The sequence below is a fragment of the Bombus pyrosoma genome, linkage group LG4, assembly GCF_014825855.1.
Source record: "Bombus pyrosoma isolate SC7728 linkage group LG4, ASM1482585v1, whole genome shotgun sequence".
Lineage (NCBI taxonomy): Eukaryota > Metazoa > Arthropoda > Insecta > Hymenoptera > Apidae > Bombus > Bombus pyrosoma.
In genome coordinates, this window is record NC_057773.1 from 2,977,398 (window position 1) to 2,995,771 (window position 18,374).

Sequence of the window (18,374 nt, forward strand, 5' to 3'; positions counted from 1 at the left end):
TATCGTCATTTGTTATACTGAAAATTATCATCGAAGGGAAACACGCATTTTATCGACCGTGGAAGCGTGCGCGACACCGTGTCGGTATTGTGCCGACCAATTTGTGTATCGATTACATGTGGCTCGCGGCACGTAGTTGGCACATGTGTCGCGCCAGCTGATTGGCGCTTAGTCCTTGACGAAGTGTCAAGTTTGGCGAGCAGGTGGTGCTCGCGTGCCACCGCATTCGTAATGGCGTGCGACGGCTAGGAAAAGGGCAACAACGCGCACGAGTGTTCGAGTTTTCGTCTGTTGTAAAAACGGAAAGTGCGTTGGTGCGTGCGTGACGTGACAGTATCGTGAAAATGACAACGGCGTCGAGCATCCTGCCGTCGTATCAGCGGTTCGTGAATGGTGTGCCGGTGCCCTTGTTCTCGAGACGGTCGTTCCGCCCGCGTGAAAAGTATGTGATCCTGTTGGTGTTTTTGACGTTCGGTGTCGTGTGTTTCGGTACGTTTTTCTTTCTGCCGGATTTCCGTGCGGGCACCGGCGGCGTCGCAGTGAACAGTGTTTACCGTGTGTACCAGCACATGCAAAAAGCGGGACCGGAGCTGTTAATACCGGCGCCACCTCGTCTGCAAGGGGGCCTCAAAGGGTCTATGGGTCATCCGAATGCTGTGCCACCTGGACACGAGGGCATCGATCATCAGGATGTACATCTTCTCGAGGACAAGCAAAAGCTGCAGGTCCGCGCGTGTGCCCATGCCTCGACGTTTCTTTCGCTTCTTTCGATTCTCGATTCCATTCGACTTTCGATTACCTAGCCTATTTGAAACCTAACCGCGCTCTCTGTCTCTCGTCTGTCATCGTGTTCGCCTTGGTTATAATGGAGTGGTACCTTCTTTGACATTAACTCGACTACCTTTATTGTTACTTTACCCTTGTTTCTTAATTTCGTTCCATGTGCTCCGTTCTTTCAGCTGTTGCACGCTTTCCCGATTCGTTTGTTTACATGCGGCTATGACGTATCGCGGGTACACGTGAGCACGCGTAACAGAGCAAAAGTTCGCACGGTGCGTGATTTCCGATATTTTCCATCGATTCACGGCTTCGTCTTTCTCTGTTATTTATTCGACCTGGTTCCCGCAATAACGGTAACTATTAACGTGTTTTCGATCTCGAGGTATGTACTCATCAACCATCATGATGCTAGGCATCGTGCATTTTACTCGATGATCGATACGTCGATACTTCGAGAATCGCAATCATTATGGAGTTTGGGCTCCGTTTCGTTAAAGTTTCGCGTGTCGCGTTTGTGATTTCCTTTTTTGGTTCCTTTTGCGCTGTAATCTGTATCGTAACATGTGAAACGCGTGAAACGTTTTGCGTGGCCGGATATTTACGTACAGTGGAATATTGAAGTCCGAATCGATGGAATCGATCGTATTCTACTGTCCGTGATTTCTTAACCCTGCGGCGGTCTTTGAATTTTTATATCTCAGTCTTGTTTTTTGCATTACCAAACAAACAAGATTTGTAATGTTGTAAAGAGATGTTTAACATAAAATCAGATTGAGAAGTTATAAATGTTAATAAGATTTTTTCATATTGTGTTCAAACTGAAGATATTTTTTAACGTTAGAAAAGTAATAAATTTATTCAAAATGGCCGCAAGAACGAAACAGGGTTAAGCCGAGAAACGTATGTCGCTGTTCTATGTACATTATGGTCCATAAATCATGGAACACTTATTACGAGGTAGGCATTGTAGGCATGTTACAATTACAAAATAAAGTTGATATATATTATTTAAAATTAAATAGAATATTACAAGGGAAATTAAATTATATTATTACAGTATAGTTTGAGTGTATGTGTGCATCGCGTATACTAAACGGCGAGCAAATTACGCGCATTGTGAAATGCGGCTGTGTGAAACGCATTGGTCGGGATTGAATTATCTAATTTTTCGTCGAGCTGCGGGTCGGTACCGCGATCGCGAGAACGAGTTTTATCAACGTTAATAGACTCTCGCCCTAAAATTTCAGAGCACAATTTCCGACGCATCGACGCGACCCTCGTTGAGATACTTCGCTTCTATCGCCGCGTACATATGTAACATGACGCGTAACAAAATGGTAATGTTTGTGTCGTTTATTTTTAATCCTGTTACGATCCTCCATTTCTTTGTTTCTTAATCTCATCTTCGTTTTTATTGATTAAAAGCTTGATTGATTGCTTAAAATACTCTGTATCGAGTTAACAAAGCGTAAAGTTAAAACGAGATATCACGTTTATGGATAACGATTCTTTCTCATTTTCCTCAAGCTTAAGAAATTTGCTAACAGAAGCGAAAAAGAGAAAAAATGAAGGGAATATGATTAACCTGATTTAAAACATACATGAAGATATAAGCTGTATATTGATTATCGTACTTAAGGGCCGAATGTTGCTTCTGGTCTATTACTTTAAAACATCGCGATATACGTGTATAGAGTGACATTAAAGTATGATGACATTAAAGCGATAGAGTAGCGTATAAGTCAATTAATTTTAAAGGAGGATAAATTGTTTTCTATTAGGAGAGTGATAATTAAATTATAATTATTAGTCTTGATATAAGAAACTACAGAATATTTATTTATTTATATAGGATGACGCAAAATGACCTCTGTTTTACATTTCTTTCGCAACTCGTTTAGGATAGGAGAAACAGGTCTCTTATTAATAGTTAACTGATATTGAAGTTATAGTTATTGATTTTAATATGTAGCAAAATAAAATTGCAGATCATAGAAAATTAAGGAAAAGTTGAATCATATGATATACAGGATAATACAGGAGCAATGTGACATTGTCGATTCAATTGATTGAGATTATACAAAATCGAAAGTAGAGTGACGATACAAACAACAAAAATATTCTTTAATTTACTTCTTTTCTCTTTTTTCTGTCTTCAGCTAATATTTAACACGATACATTTTTTAAGAAAAATTGTAACTTAAATAGATAAGATACATTTTTTTAAGCAAAATTGTAGTTTAAATAGATGCAATACATTATTTCAGCAAAGTTGTAGCTTAAATACGGTACAATAACTTGATATTGATTTGAACTATGCTCACAACAAACTTTTGTCACAGTTTACGATATCCATGTGTACCTTTAACATTTCAAGAGCATTTCACGATGTTTATTCGCTCGTTGGGAGTGTTACAGATCTACATGGCATATGTAGAATGTTGAAGAACGCGGTGAAAGCGATATTAAAAAAAGAAAAAGCATCGAAATCGATGTGAGGAAAAACGAAAGGCATATCTGGTTTTATCGGCTAATTAAAGTTGACGAGCGTGAGATTGCAGCTTGATTTACGAGCCGATCGCGAATCGGTGCCCGTTTTTGCATTTGCCCGAAACGCCAACGCCCCTTGTTACCGTGAAATAATAGAATTTATCGGGGATTCGCGTTCAATCGCGTCGCGGACATACGTTCGACGAATGTTTAACGTTGCGAAACGCGTTGCTCCGTGTAAACTTTGTTTGCATCGTTCTCGATAACCGTTGCCAGATTTTCATTGTAAATTTTCCCTCGCGAACGAAATTTTACAGACGTGACCGTTCGTGAACGTCGATTATTTTCAAACGTAATAATTTTTTGTGACAAAATTTATTCTATAAAATATATCTTTATCGTTTTCAGGTTATTATATTACTAGAATTATTATAAAATTATGGCTGTATTATTGCTCGTGTATTATTACCTTTTACTACAACTAGATCGTGGACTTTTATGCATTTATGGGAAATTTATGTGAGAAAAAATACACATAAATACATGTAATACGCGAAAATATATAAATGTCTAGAATAGCGGATTTGTTAGAATGTCTAGTAGCTGAGAAAAATTGATTCAGATGTTATTTCCTCAATTGCATCGAAGAGTATGAATTTTGCATAAATATCCACGATCTATTTATAAAATAGAGAAGTACAATAGAAAGCCAAAGTTCAGTATCCTAAGAATAAATAACATCTGCTAAACAGGAAAGAGGAAAAATGTTCTTATAGGAATGAAGTAAGAAATTGATATTTTTAGAGCTATAACACAATTCGGTATATAACAGATATCAATATATGTTTAAGTTTTATTAATATGGTTAAATTTTTGCTTAAAATTTCTCTTAGTCGTTGAAAATTCTATGTTATGTTAAATAGTTATACAGGATGTAATATTAACACGAGTCGCAGGAGATTTGACCAACGGTCGTTCATGAGTTGGTCTTATTGAAATTGAAACGCGATTCTGATGATAATTTCATCGTGGAACTAGAGTAATTCGACTGTAATTCAGTAGTCGTTTGCCAGTTTAACAGGTTTAATAGACACACGTGCTCAATATATCCTGTTAAAATTAAAGCTCTTGCCTTATAGCGTTCTTTAACATTGGACCGATGATCGAGCAATAGGTAGCGTTAAAATTGATTCGTCAGAAATGTATGTGTTTATTCTGAAAAGTTTGTTTGTCGCTTTCAATTCGATCGGTCTGGTGATTGCAAGAATACGGGATTTTAAAAGGAACACCTGCGAATTACGTTATCGACGTGTACTTTTCAATCAGACAATTCGCTGTCTGTCGCTGACAATTTCTGTCACAGATGTAAGGTTCACATCGATTCCTTATTTACATGCGATCTTTCCAATTAATACACGTCGATTATGAAGTCTAATTTGCATAATGAAGCCTTGCTGTGTGTTTTTATCTGTGCAATAATTGGCTACGATATAGTAAGGTTATGGTTACGATACTGCGTAGTAACTGAATTTAATGTAGGTCAGATGGCAAGAACGATAAAACCTGTTATTGGTCTTTAAGATTTGTTTGATAGATACTGATTAGATATAAAATTCAAAACTCTTCTAACATTATATTAGATATTATTATCAAATGACAAACGTTTTATTGCAATGTCACGTTAGATGAAGAACGTTCTTTAATTACTACGGATTGTGCAGCATTAAGAAAGTATCCTTTCAATTGTTTAGAAAATTAGGGTGTCTATCATTTTTTATATGTAATATTGAAATAGATATTTTTTATTTTATAGATACGACAATAGAGCTAGGCGGTTGTATATAATTACAGTGAAAATATATTGAAAATTATAGTGTTTGCCATTTCTTGAAAGTGATTGCATATATAAAGATCAAGTAAGATTAAGATTTACGAAATTAATAAGAATTCTATAAAATTAATAAGTAGAATCTATATAGGTAAAGTCAGATACAAAATTGGACAGATTCGATGAACTTAAATAATTTGATGAGAAATACAAAATATCTTTTTATCGCTTTAGAAAATAACTTTTTTCTAGTTTCATAAAATGAAATTATTTAGATTTTTTTGTATTTTCCATATTTGCCAGATAAGTTACACTGTGTTTCAAGGATTTGTTGATTTGCATGCCAACTTTTTATGTAACTTTCCAGATAACGAGCAATTTTAACGCAGTGAATATACTTGACGTTTCGATATGCTCATGTAAGAATCTCGTATCTCGAAACATCGTGCAAATTTAATTTAATGGAGGAAAATTATCGCGGCAGTGTAATTTTTCTCTAAATGATGATAGTAAATAAAGAGTGTTTGTTCGCTAGTCGATGAAATCCGTTGTATTGATTCGACCTTATCGAGCGAGAAACCGAAGCCTGATAAAATAACTGTTACATAACTATGATGTATAACAGAAGAAATTCGGTAAAATAATACTTAATTAAGGAAGTAGTAGAAATTGGCGAGTAAGATAGAAATGACAAATAAGCTAGATATTTATTGTTTTAAAATACAGAGCAGAAATATTCACTTCGCCTGACGTAAAGTTACAATGCTTGTATATAACATAAATTATTTCGTAGATACGCGAGAATTTAAAAGGAACAGTAACTATTAATCAAAGTAATGAGTATAGTTAAGCTATACGTATAATTAATGGAAATATGGAATTACGATAGGGAATTTTACTTAACGTAAATTACAAGCATATACGTGTGTTAGTGCTGTTTGCGATATTTTTGTTAATAGACTGTTACGAGTAGCTACATAGTGCATAGTAGAGGAAAAGCGTCGTGTTTTTGGCATATGATAAAAATCAAATTTTTCTGGATTTGTAAACAGTATGGTATCTTAGATAAGGTAAATCTTCATTCGTAATCGTTTCACGTGCTCGTACGAATAACGTTCCAGGTATAACTATATTTACAGGCAGAATCAATATTTAATATACTAGGATTTTACAGATTTTACGGTGCAACATATTCGATGTTATTTTTATAGTGGACAGGATCGTAATCTTTGATGAAGGAAGTGATGGAACGAATGCAAAAGGGCTAAATTAACATCAATTAATCAGAAGATGAGCAATCTATAAATCATTCGAAGTTGTAACAATTTTTTAAAATTGCACCTACTTTTCAAACAGAAACTAAGATAATTTTTCATCAGTTTAAACACCACGACAAATTGAATTAAAACCATTTTTCACGTCAAACGGTGCAATACAGTTAGCGTTGGAAGCGTTTAATCGGAACGCAACGGAAACGAAACAAAGTGACGCGTTATACATTGCAACGTTTCACCTTTCGTTCTGTTATAACGACGACTAGACGTTCGAGACTGTCGAGAGCAACATTATCCAAGAGAAGCGAAGCGAAAGAAGCGTGTTCGAGCCGAGATTGCGTTCGGATGGCGGTATTCGAATAAATGCGCGGTCCAAGATCTCTCGAACGGTCTGGGGAAATTTGATTTTCATTCGTGCGGTCTGGAAAAATTTGATTTTCATTCGAGCGGTTTGGGAAAATTTGATTTTCATTGGAGCGGCGCGTATCACGGCTCTTCGCGTCCTTAAGACGAAAATTTTGTATAAACCGCGAGTGAACGTCGCTCGAAACCGGGAAAATGGGTAATCTGACCGAGCGCACGTTGATAAACTGTATTGTAAACGACTGGGAAAATAAATGGAATCGTTTGTTGAATAAATGGGAACGTTTCATGATTCAAAGAGACTATGTCGCATGTTACTGACCTCTTCTCCAGCTCAAGCATCCCGTATCTTGGATAATTGACATCGATGTTCCATTTCGTGAAAATTGACTAACATTTCTTTCAGTCATTGTATCGTTGTTTCGAATATTTGCCTTACTTGTTTACGCTTAATCCAGATATCCACTTTTTTCTTCTTTCGAGTTAATGCTGAATATATTTAATTATTTATGAAAATTGAACGAATTTTTCGGAACTTTATTTTTTGATCTCTTTATAAGCTTGATCAGATACCCATTTCTTTCACGTTTCGAGTTAATGTTCAATATGTTTACACTACGCTTGTGTTTGATACCTTTGGAGTTTAGAGAATCAGCTGTTCAAATAGCTTTGCAATTAAACGATTCGTTATTTAAGATATGCATGGTATCTTGTTATAATCTTGTCATACAATTATTTCCCTAAATACAAGTTCTTCCAAAAAATATAAGGATGAGATTTCTCTGAATATATAAAACGAATATCTTTTCTAAAACAGAATAAATTTCACTGAAAATATTTCTTCGAATATTCGGAAAATAGGCATCTGGATACATTATGATAGAACGCTCTCTACATAGAAGAAAATTCACGTTAATAGAACGACCCAGGCTAATATTAATTTTCTAATTTGTTTCATTAGTTTTTGTAGCTTGAAATAAAAGAATGGAATGTATGCCTGAACAGTATTTTTAATTAATATTCTTTCAAAAACAATCAATTGCATAAATAAGAAACGCAATCCCAAATTATTCCAAACATTGAACCGAGGTTCATCTTTTTCACTCAATTTTCTCCTCTATCGCTCTATTCATCATTCCCTGTTTCGTATTCGTTCCGCTCTGTTGGTCGTTTCAAATTCATAAATTAGAAAATCAAACATTCTGTTTCTTCCTTAAATACGCTCGAAAACAATCGAATCTCATATCGAGAAGACAAGCTCCTCCGATCGGTGAATTTTAGAAAGAGAGTAGCTCAACGAGAGATCATCGGTTTTCTATCGATTCTCGATTTTTGTCCTCGAAAATCACGCATTCGATCAATTAAAAAACCGTCGTTCGAAAAATCTCGAGTCGCATTTCGATCTGACCGGATTTTTAGGCGAAAATCGACGAGGAGTATCAGCAACAGAAGACGCTGGAGAAACCGGAAGTGAATGGTGATTCGCGTGTGCGTGCGAGTAGTTCATCGTCGTTAGTGCTTCACCGGAAGGATGACGTTCTGGAAACCGTGCCGCCTGCGTCTGCGAGTAAACTTCCTTTGACGGTCGGTGGAGAAGACAAAGACCCCATCGCTAGGGAACGAAGGAACAAGGTGAAAGAGGTGAGTATTTTCTTTTCATTTAGTAACAAAAGGCATTGGCTCCTTCCATAACAGGCTGCGGACATTTATGCTATACTTTTACAAACATAATTAAAAAAAATGAAATGTAGGTTAACAAATTTATGCCATGTGTAACGAGTACTATATTTTGAGTGTTTTATACATCCTCACATATTGTATGTATTTTGTACATTTCTGCATCTTCAAATTTTCTGTAAGTGCATAAAAATTCGCAGTTCTTCGATGAATAATCTGTTAAACTTTTCTGTATAAGAGGTAATAATATTAATATTTCTGGTATTAATATATATGTCGGAGATGTAGGAACATCGGGCCTTTCTTTTAGAATTTTGGGAAGATCCCCAATACTTTGGTCTAAACTATTTATTATAGCTGTACTTAAATAATAGAACTTAGAAATAGTTGTTGTGATACGATCTGATTATGTTTGCCCGAGATTTGTGACAGTGGGCTTGGGCTCGAGGTGACACAAATGGTCGCCGAACGTAGCCACGGTCACGGGATGAACGTTTTTACTTAACAGAAAAAGTACCAATATTGAGGGACACACGCTATATTAACAAATAAGCCCCGGGCAGGAGCAATGTCGGCTCTACGCGGGTTTGCCTAGTAACGGCGTCTGGAATTTTGTTGATATCCCCGGTCAATATGCAATTGTTGACAAATGTGATCGTATCAGTCTTTTATTCTTGTGATCACCTTGGAGAGTTTACTCACATCGTCTGGTCGGTCAAAAAGAAACCGAGCGACACAGCTAACGTCACTTTGTGTTTCAAAATAATTTCTATTGAACAAAGAGTTTTCCCCGTTGATCGTGGATTCGTTATTGAACCTAAGAACATTGTCTTTAACATCTAGAGTGTCCAATCACCACGTATAATTGTCAAACTTTGTTAAATCAATATTTGTAAATATAATTGTAAATATAATCTCCATTGAACAACAACGATGGCTTGTCCTAATGAAGATACGTTACACGCCCCTAAGTCTAACGTCGACCCGACATATATATGTCAATGCGATCGATTTAAATATATTTCGTATTATTTGTCTTTTTAGTAATTTCGTATTATTTAGTTATCTACATATTTCTACATAATGTGCAGTAATTTCGATATTGATAAAAAGTGAAACCGATCTGAAAATGTGTGTAGAAATTGCAAGATATCTATTGGAAACATATGTACATATAACATGTGTGTAATATGAATAGCCATCTTAAACGTATAATGAGCGCTAAATATGGTTCAACTGAATATTGAGATTTATTAATATAATGTATAACTGACTGTTTAAATATTTTATGATCTCTACAAAATGCGTACTTGCACTAAATATCCTGTAGCTTCTAGATATATTTTCAGATATGTTCTGAATTTTATCAATGTAATCATGATAGTTGTGTCTCATAACAGTGCCAATGAAATGTCAAAATGTTCCGTGTAACACACATAATGTACTCATGAAAGATGATTGCAAGTGTTCGAGTATATTTGTGAGTCACTGGCATTGGAAAATCGGTAAATAAAATTAGCACACCGCATCGTATGCCAGGCGTTAAGCGGTACGCGAATATGTTGGAAAATAGACTTCGACGTGTTTTCAATGCGACATAAATTTTCAAGGAAACAGAGAAAAACAGAAACGGACAATGTAACTCGTTTCGCGTTGTAATTTGCATGAATTCGTCGGTTGTTTTTGTTTTCGTGGGAAATTGTATGGTGGAATCGAGATTGATCCATCAGCCATGCAATTCGCATAATTCTCCGGTGTACACCAAAACGAGCGTTTAACGGGCCGAAGTTATTTTTTTCTCTGACTGAATTCAGAGTATTGCAAGCGAATTCAATTGTTCTTTTTTATTAGGTCGTCCTGGAAAACGTAGTGCGTTTTCAAAGTCTATTTTTCGAACCGAAGCAAATAATGGAACACGTACAAACAATCGGGAGATACATCATGCTATTGATTGTGGAAACATATTGTATTTTGAATGATGTATTAGCTACAGAATTTTAAGTATTTTATCTTAACTGGAAGTTACCAGTGGCCGTTTTAATATGAGTTTCTTTTAATTTTACACGTGTTAACTTTTTAGGGATTATTTATCACTAAGGGCATTTTTCATTAGTTTCGTAGTACCGTAAAATGTTATCCATAAAACCAAAAGGCTAACGTAGTCAACGTGTCGTATACAAAATTTCATATTTTAATTCTTGATATACAACTTATTTAAACATAGGAGTATGTAATAATATACTATTATTTTCCCTAGAATAGTATAATAATCATCCTATAAATTGTTATCCGCGATATTAAAAGGATTTTCGTTGCTTTCAATACAACGATCGCTCGTGTATATTTTTAATCGACGAAAAACGAACGTTTCGATTGGTTTGTTTTTGGTCCACGTAACTGGTTTTAAATTGCTGCTCCATCGAACGAATCCTCTTTATAATAAACGACATTTCGTCGATTCAAACCCCGATCCGCTTTAAGCGGTAAATTTTTCACGACGATTTTCGTTTCTGCAAAGCATCAGGTCTGTTCATCGATCGCGCATTCATCGAATTTCCGCTAGGACGCTCATTTTCATGCTTTATGAATGGCTTGCCGCGCTATTATCTATTTATCGGTCTATTAAACGCTTCGTGCCATTCCAGTGTAAACGCTTTGGTTTTCATCATCGATTTTTAACGTCATCGTATCGCAAAAATATCATGGATCATTGATTTCGCAGATTTGTACATCGCTTCCGGCTCGTTAGCCTGTTTATTTCACGAATTTTTTTTCTTTCTTTTATTCCTTTGTTCCCCCCTCTCTTTTTGATTGTACGAGCTCTTTTGATTTCTACTCACTTTCTAAAATTGATGACGCGTTTCCAATTCATCCGATTCAATAGGAGGCTCTCATTCGATACCTCAAGCGAGATCGTACTTTGTGCTTTAAAACTATCGGGTGAATCTATTTCCTTTGAAAGTTGACTTTTATGTGTAACGCGAGCCATTTGGAAAATTTGTATTTTTTGTGTAAAGCGATATTTGAGATGTTTGTAACGTACGAAGGTTTAAAGACAATTTGAGGAATTATTTATATATGATTCTATGTTTCTCAGATATCAAAGCGAGATGTTTAAGTACACAACTAGGTATGTCTTCATCGATTCTCAATTTAAAGTGAAATTGGCGTCCTGCGAATCTGAATATATGATTTATATACATATCATATCTTTGAAGATGTTTCAGTAATAAAGTAATGGCAAATTATTATTATTTCACGATTCGTTATGAACACGAACTGTAATTATTTTTTTGTTGTCATAAAAATCTTTCTTATCTCATTTATCGCTTAAAAATCAATCAATCACAAAATAATTCCATAAGATTCAGTAGTTGTAACTTTTTATCTTACATATTTCCTTTGAGATAGCAATCTTATCGTGTTGTAGTACATATTTGATTTACTCGACATATTATAGATATATACTTGTAAGCAAGTTAAAAGTGAATTTTAGTTATTTAATTTTATGTACTTAACTCTCTTCGGTAATTTCATATTCATCATATCGCCATATACTCTGGTATAATTTATTAAATTGCCACGCTTTATTAAATTTGGTGCTCTACAATTTTTTAAATTACTAATATTCGTTATTCTCTCCTTTAATTATATTCCCCATATTTCATTTCACTTACATTTTATACGTAATATTATATTTAACCGACTAACTTATGAATTTATGTATACGTATAGAAATACGATGAATTTAAAGCTCATACAGATCATTCTAACACTTTACTTTCTCTCGAATAATTCGTTGTACCGTAGAAAGGGATATTTTTCGTTAGTTAATCGCGCACAGGCTCGTCTCAATGATTTCATGCACACAATGCTGGCGTTTTCTCGCTTGGTAATTAAATTCAATCGGTTCTACACATATTCGTTAATGCAAGGCCGCAGTCGCATCTAGCTTTGTTCCTTTTATCTTTCATTACGGCTGCTTGTTCATCGCTCAATGAACTGTTGTGCACGTGGAAATATTCGAGCGTTGTCGCATCAATGGATCTGCAATCGTCTTGGAATTCTTTAGCCATACCTATAATTGTTGACAGAATATTTTTCCAGCAGAGAATTCGAACTGAATTCTTAATTTTGCGATGGATTAATTTTTTAATATTTTAAACACAAATTTGTAACATTTGAAAAGGTAAACTTAAATCAGAGTAAAGTAAATTAATCTCCCATAATTTGTTGCATATAATACAGTATAAGTATTATATCTAATTAAAGACAATTAAAGATAAATTTAAATCTAATAAATTAATTAAATTACAATTCAATATCTTGACAAAAAATCACACATTACAAAACTTGTTTTTTTCATTAAATTAGATTATGGGTTTTCTTCAAAGAATATATAAAGTACAGCCTTTTAACTGGACAAATAACATTCAAATAAAAAAATTAAAAAATCGGACTTGGATTTTCCTTCTGTGATTCTCAATTATTACTATGTATTTATTAATTGTCCCGGAAACTGTTTTATGGTAGGAACTTTGACAGAAAGCTTTTTAGGATTTTAAAGAAAGCAATAAGCTGCATACAAAGTTCTGTTAATTCGATTTCTTTTTCCTTAACAATATAAGAAAACCGTTTTTCGTGAAGTACTTTCGCTGTTTTTCCGATTGGATTACATTTTTACAGTTACAGCCAGCTTTCCTAAGAAACGTAGAAGTTGCAGTTTTGAGTTCGTGCTCTTACGGAAAGATTAAAATTTTCAACCGGAGGCCACGGTCTACGGTTTATTTAGTCGAGAAACTTTCAGTGGATTTCTTCTAACGTTTTCTCATTCAGGAAACTTTTACGTGAGCAGCATGCAATATTTCGGAAGCAAGAAATCCAGGTGACGCGCGAAAGATAAATTACACGTTTAACGATAGAAAGTCGAAAGTTTTTTGTCCCTTTTAAAAATGAGTAAAATATCTCATACTCTCGGACTCTGAACGTTGAACGAGTAAAATGAAGAAATATCATATGGCATTTCACTTTCACTGAATTGAAGTCGGAAATAACGATTGAAAGCGGAACGAAAAATTTAAGAGCGGAAAATAGAATAATAATTTGTATCGTCGGATTCTTTTCATAAAGAAATTAGCCTTCGTAATACAATTTTTTATATTAATGTTTGTAGTTTTTCAAATAAAAAATTATTTCAAGTAATACTTTGAAAGTATCGTGAAAATAATGAAATTTCTATATTTCTTTCTTAATAATTTCAAGTTCAAGAATAGTTACAGTTTCTTGTATCTCCGCAGATTAATGTGCGATATTGTTGCATTTGAGTTCGATTATACCAGCATAGTTGCGTCTGATAAATAACGTCCAATGTCCTATCATTTCTCTATTACGATTCATTAAATTTGATCGAATGATAAACTCACCACAGTGGTGATTTTCCAAAGGTATTATTCATCGTCCAGTAAGTACCTGCACTCTCTATTTCTGAGTTCAATCTCGCGCGAAGTTTGACTTACTCATCTAGTAACTAAGAGCTGAGGTCAACCTGCGCCCTCGTTAAATGCTCTATTATGTAGGTATATAACCAAAACCTACGTTCTTGGTACTTAGTTAGTGTCAGTGGCAGTTACTTCATGTCACAAATTCGTCTAGTCGATTAAGCGCCTATTCGAACTCTGTTGTACTTCCTGTAACAGTAAGAAACTATCTTTGGAATATGCATGTAGAATATATAGAAGATCTTACAGGAAGATGAAGTTCGGTGGTCTAACTGAATAAATGCTTAATGAACATTTACTTTTACATAAGACAGAGTAATCAAATGCTGAAATACGTTTCGAGTTCTTTTCTTCTTCTTTTTATTTGAATAACATCGTTTTCATCATGATACTTATGAAAACGGCTGAAGTTGAAGTCCAACTGAAAATTGATCATCTGCAAAAATATCGTTAATGTGCTTATCTGTAAGAGTTAACGATAATGCATTTCTATATCTATATTGATAGCTGTAAAAGTGAATGATAACAGACTTTTATCTCTCGATAAGGCTTTTCAAAAATGTATTTCTCTAAACCTAACGTTTGATAAATTCTCTGCTTCATGTAATTGGAAGAAGAAGAGAGAAACTTTAACCGTTTGACGACAGTTCACTTGTTGCAAACACCTGACGATTAACTACTGTCACTTGCCAACCCTTCTAAATTCATCTTACGATGTGTTACATCGAAATGTCAAAATTCATTTTAAAAGGATGCTATCGTATTACACTTTTGTCGATAGACAAACTGAAAAGGTTTTAACAGTAAGAGGTTAAAAATGTATGGAGACCTGCAAAGTTGAAAATGTGGAAAAACTAGCGGATGTGTAAAGCTGCAACAGTCCACCAGGAGGGGATTCCAGGTTCAATTCCGGCTGCAACGACAGCGGAATTCTCTCTTCGTAGAGACATATCCGGTTTTCGAAGCAGATGAGTCGGCGCTCGGCGTAGTTTAATCGGTTACACGTAAACCGCGGCATCGAATCTATCGGCGCGTCAATTCCGATTCCCATTCCGGTGAACCGTTTCCGCTCGTTGGAATTAAACGCGGCCCTGTGAAAAGTTTATGACGCTAATCATGCTTGCGTCCTAATCGGCCCGGTGGCGGCGATTGAAACGCGCGTTTCGTTGCGTTTTACGCGTTGAATCGCTGTCCGATCGATAGAGACCGGTTTGCTAGCTGTTAGCGAATTATTGTCAGGAGTAATTGGAAATAAGAGATCGACCAATCTCATCCGCTTGAAAAATCAGGATACCAAAGCCTTCGATGTACTAGGAAATCGTTCTTTTCTTAAGGGATAATGGCTGATGCTACCCGCTCCATCTTTGGTATCAAATTTACTTCTGAAGATTGAAATCTGTTAAAAAATATAATAAATAAGCTTAGAATAAATGTTATAATAAATTGCATAGAATTATAAGTTACAATAATTAGCCTAATCCATATCTAGCACAAATTGTTGTTATATAGTCATCTATGATAGAATAATAGCAGTTGTTAATTAACATTACGAAAGATATATTGATCCTTTAATTATTTTTGATCTTAAATTCCTTTTTGTTCCAATCCTTCATTATAACGATATCTTTAATTTGGAGTCTTTTTGTAATTATCCATCCATGAATTAAAACACGAAGACCAAAGACTTTATCAATTCAGAAACCTAAAAAGAGCATCCGTTAAGCTCCATATATGATAAATTATTCCCTCTTGACGTAAGAATCTATTTATGCGTCTGATTTAAGTTTCGTTGAACACGTGGAACATTTCCAATGCCATATACTGCAAAACATCGTTTCAGACATCCACGCGATTCAATCGCATTTACATTCTGTTTGTTGAATATTCAATATATTTATTTCAGTGTGACAATAGGATGTGGAAATTCAGATGGTTTAATCAGGTTTCGCTCGATTCCTTTTAAAGAATGAACGATTTATCCGCGGAGAATCCAATAAGGATGTTCGATTTTCGAGCGAAAAGCTTAAAAAATACGCTCGGTAAACAGGACATTCGACGTATTTGCGATCCATTTGGCCGTGCAGCTTGTTAAATTCGCACGTATTTTCCCCTGTTGGATCGTTAATTCGCCGTTAATGTTTTTATTGGGAGGAAGGTGTATCGACAACGTGTACGCCACTCGCTTGAATATACATATATTCGTAACGTACTATCGAACGAATCAATTTGCCTTTTCACCTTGCCCCGAGGAGATGTGTATTTTCAGTTGGAAACAAAACCGTAAAAAAAACAACAACACCATCGAATCGTTTCGACGTTGATCTTTTTAAATTGGTTTGTGTATTTTTCGATCGCAGCCTCGATTTATATGCTCGTTGAACGCGCTTCTCGTTTTTATGTGCTCGGTTTCTGAAACTCTTTAATGGAGGCTCATTAATGATATCCGTATGTATTTTCAAATAAATACTTTCCAATGTTCATTTCCTACCATAGATTATTTGATATGTATCTTGAACAAAGTAATGTTTTCAAAGAAAGGAAGAATAGATCTTTAAATATTCGTAGCAATTATGCAAGTATGTAGCACTAATATCTGATCGTACAAAGATTTCAGCTGATAATGATCTTATGGTAACGCCACATTGAAGTGTTAATACAATGCAATATACGAGAGATTAAGATCAATGACAATCGAAAGTTCAAGCACGATGTTTTATAAAGAACACCGTTAGGTGTGGCGCCATGCAACATGGAACGTCGGACAAGTTTCTAACTCGGGAAAACCGATTCACTATCCTTTCGGAATTAGATCCCGACACGTAGTTCTCTCTTTCAATGCAATGTAGATAAAAATTGGCAACTTCGATCGATCATATGTTATTCAACAATACCTCTGTTAACAACGTTTCGTAGGAACGTCGAGTTGCAGACAATTGGGTTGGGTTTCGGTTTTTAGAATGTCAAATGAAATAATGTATATATATCTTTTTCATTAATTTTTGCCTGTCGGCTACAAAATGAAATTGATTTACATAGCTTCCTCATTTTCACTCTCATTCAATCTCAGGTCGAATGAAATAATAATTATTGTATTTAATAACTGATACAAAAATACATTCTTATTCTCTTTCTCTAAAAGAGAACTCTGTCGATCAATCTGAACTCTGAACTTTAACTGTCTGATCTGACAATTGTCGCAACTTATCCTTTATAGATCTCGACTGTAATAGTCACAGCTTCACATAATGTACGAAGTTGTCGGAATATTCCCCTTGGCCACAGTTAAGCGTTGCGAATGTAAACACGGGATATTCTCTATCGGCTGCGTATAAAGTGTTAATAATTTCCATGTTTCATCGAATCTCGATTATCTCCGCCGGTGATTGAATCGTGCACAGTTGGAAGAGTCGCGTGCTCGTACGAGTTGAAACGGAGACTGAATAACTTGAAACAAACGGCTAGAGGGTACTCGTGATGCGTGACACGTAAATTCGATTCGACATCGGAGCGAGCTCGCGGCACGTATGCCTGACCTAGCCGTGGAACACGGCGGAACCGTTAACCGCACGGTGCCATGAACTTTTGCCGCGAGTAACGTGAGCGCAATCTAATTTCGAGCGAGGAGAGCTCCGTTCACCGGTTGCACGCAGTTCCGTGCACGCACCGGCAAACGGTGCACGACCTACAACGGCCAACCTATTTTGGAATATTTCGCCCGTTGAATATACCGCAATTTCCCTCCGCGTATGGTGTGTATTGATATCCTTTCGTTGTAGCGACACGCAACACCACCGCGTAGCCAAATGCGACAATCACGTTATCATCCACGTTGCATCTCGTTCTAAACGAGCCAGTACGCCCTCCTGATCGTTGTTCGCATATCTCGCTGCTCTTACTTCTCGTTTTCATAGTGTTTTAATTGCGCGTTACTTGAAATTCGAAGCGCAACTTAGATCGTCTTAGATGAAGAGGGAGAATTTTTTGGCATTTCGGAAGGCGTAGAGAAAATGGGAATGTCGAAATGGGAATTTGAGAATGAAGCGCACGAAGATCGGGGAGAAGATTTTCCTTGAAACTGTCGGAACGATTAGGATCTTCGGAAGATGATTGTAAACATGTTTATGAGAAATATTTGTAAGAAACGTTTATGAGATTTTGTTGCGAGTTAGATCGTCACGGTGTCCATAACCGTGTTGTATATCTGCCACGATTTTAGATTAAATACAAGCTGCCGGGTTATGTGATTAATTACCAGCCGCTAACTTTGAATTGAATTAGTATCCGAGTTGTCTCAAAATGAATTTTCTTTACGGCTGCCTGAACAAGAGTTTTGGTGGAAGTTTTCGTAATTGCGAATGGTTGAGCAAAATGGTTGAGTATGTCTGCTCCAATTAGAGTATAATAGATGGAAATGGTAGGGATGATGTAATTGGGCAACTGTTATTGCTGAAGCTTCGCTGTAAA

General features: G+C 35.7%; 1 protein-coding gene and 1 long non-coding RNA gene across 5 annotated transcripts in view; one reads left to right on the forward strand and one right to left on the reverse strand.

The window, feature by feature from the left end:
* Nucleotides 1-227: 227 nt before the first annotated feature.
* The window catches only part of LOC122566840 (mannosyl-oligosaccharide 1,2-alpha-mannosidase IA), a 677,223-nt gene continuing 659,076 nt past the window's right edge, over nt 228-18,374 (forward strand). For all 3 annotated transcript variants that reach the window (XM_043724671.1, XM_043724672.1, XM_043724673.1), the window contains exons 1-2: nt 228-725; nt 8,155-8,376. In XM_043724671.1, the coding sequence (XP_043580606.1) occupies nt 345-725; nt 8,155-8,376 (603 nt within the window). In that variant the 5' untranslated portion in view covers nt 228-344. The remainder of the gene's footprint in view (nt 726-8,154; nt 8,377-18,374) is intronic.
* Nucleotides 12,061-17,405, reverse strand: LOC122566856. 2 transcript variants are annotated; one of them, XR_006316640.1, is made up of 5 exons: nt 16,399-17,405; nt 14,740-16,327; nt 14,210-14,346; nt 13,836-14,099; nt 12,061-12,490 (listed from the first exon to the last, which is right to left on the reverse strand). It is a non-coding gene; the product is annotated as an uncharacterized LOC122566856 (long non-coding RNA). The 2 variants fall into 2 exon arrangements; XR_006316639.1 differs by having other exon boundaries at nt 14,740-17,405.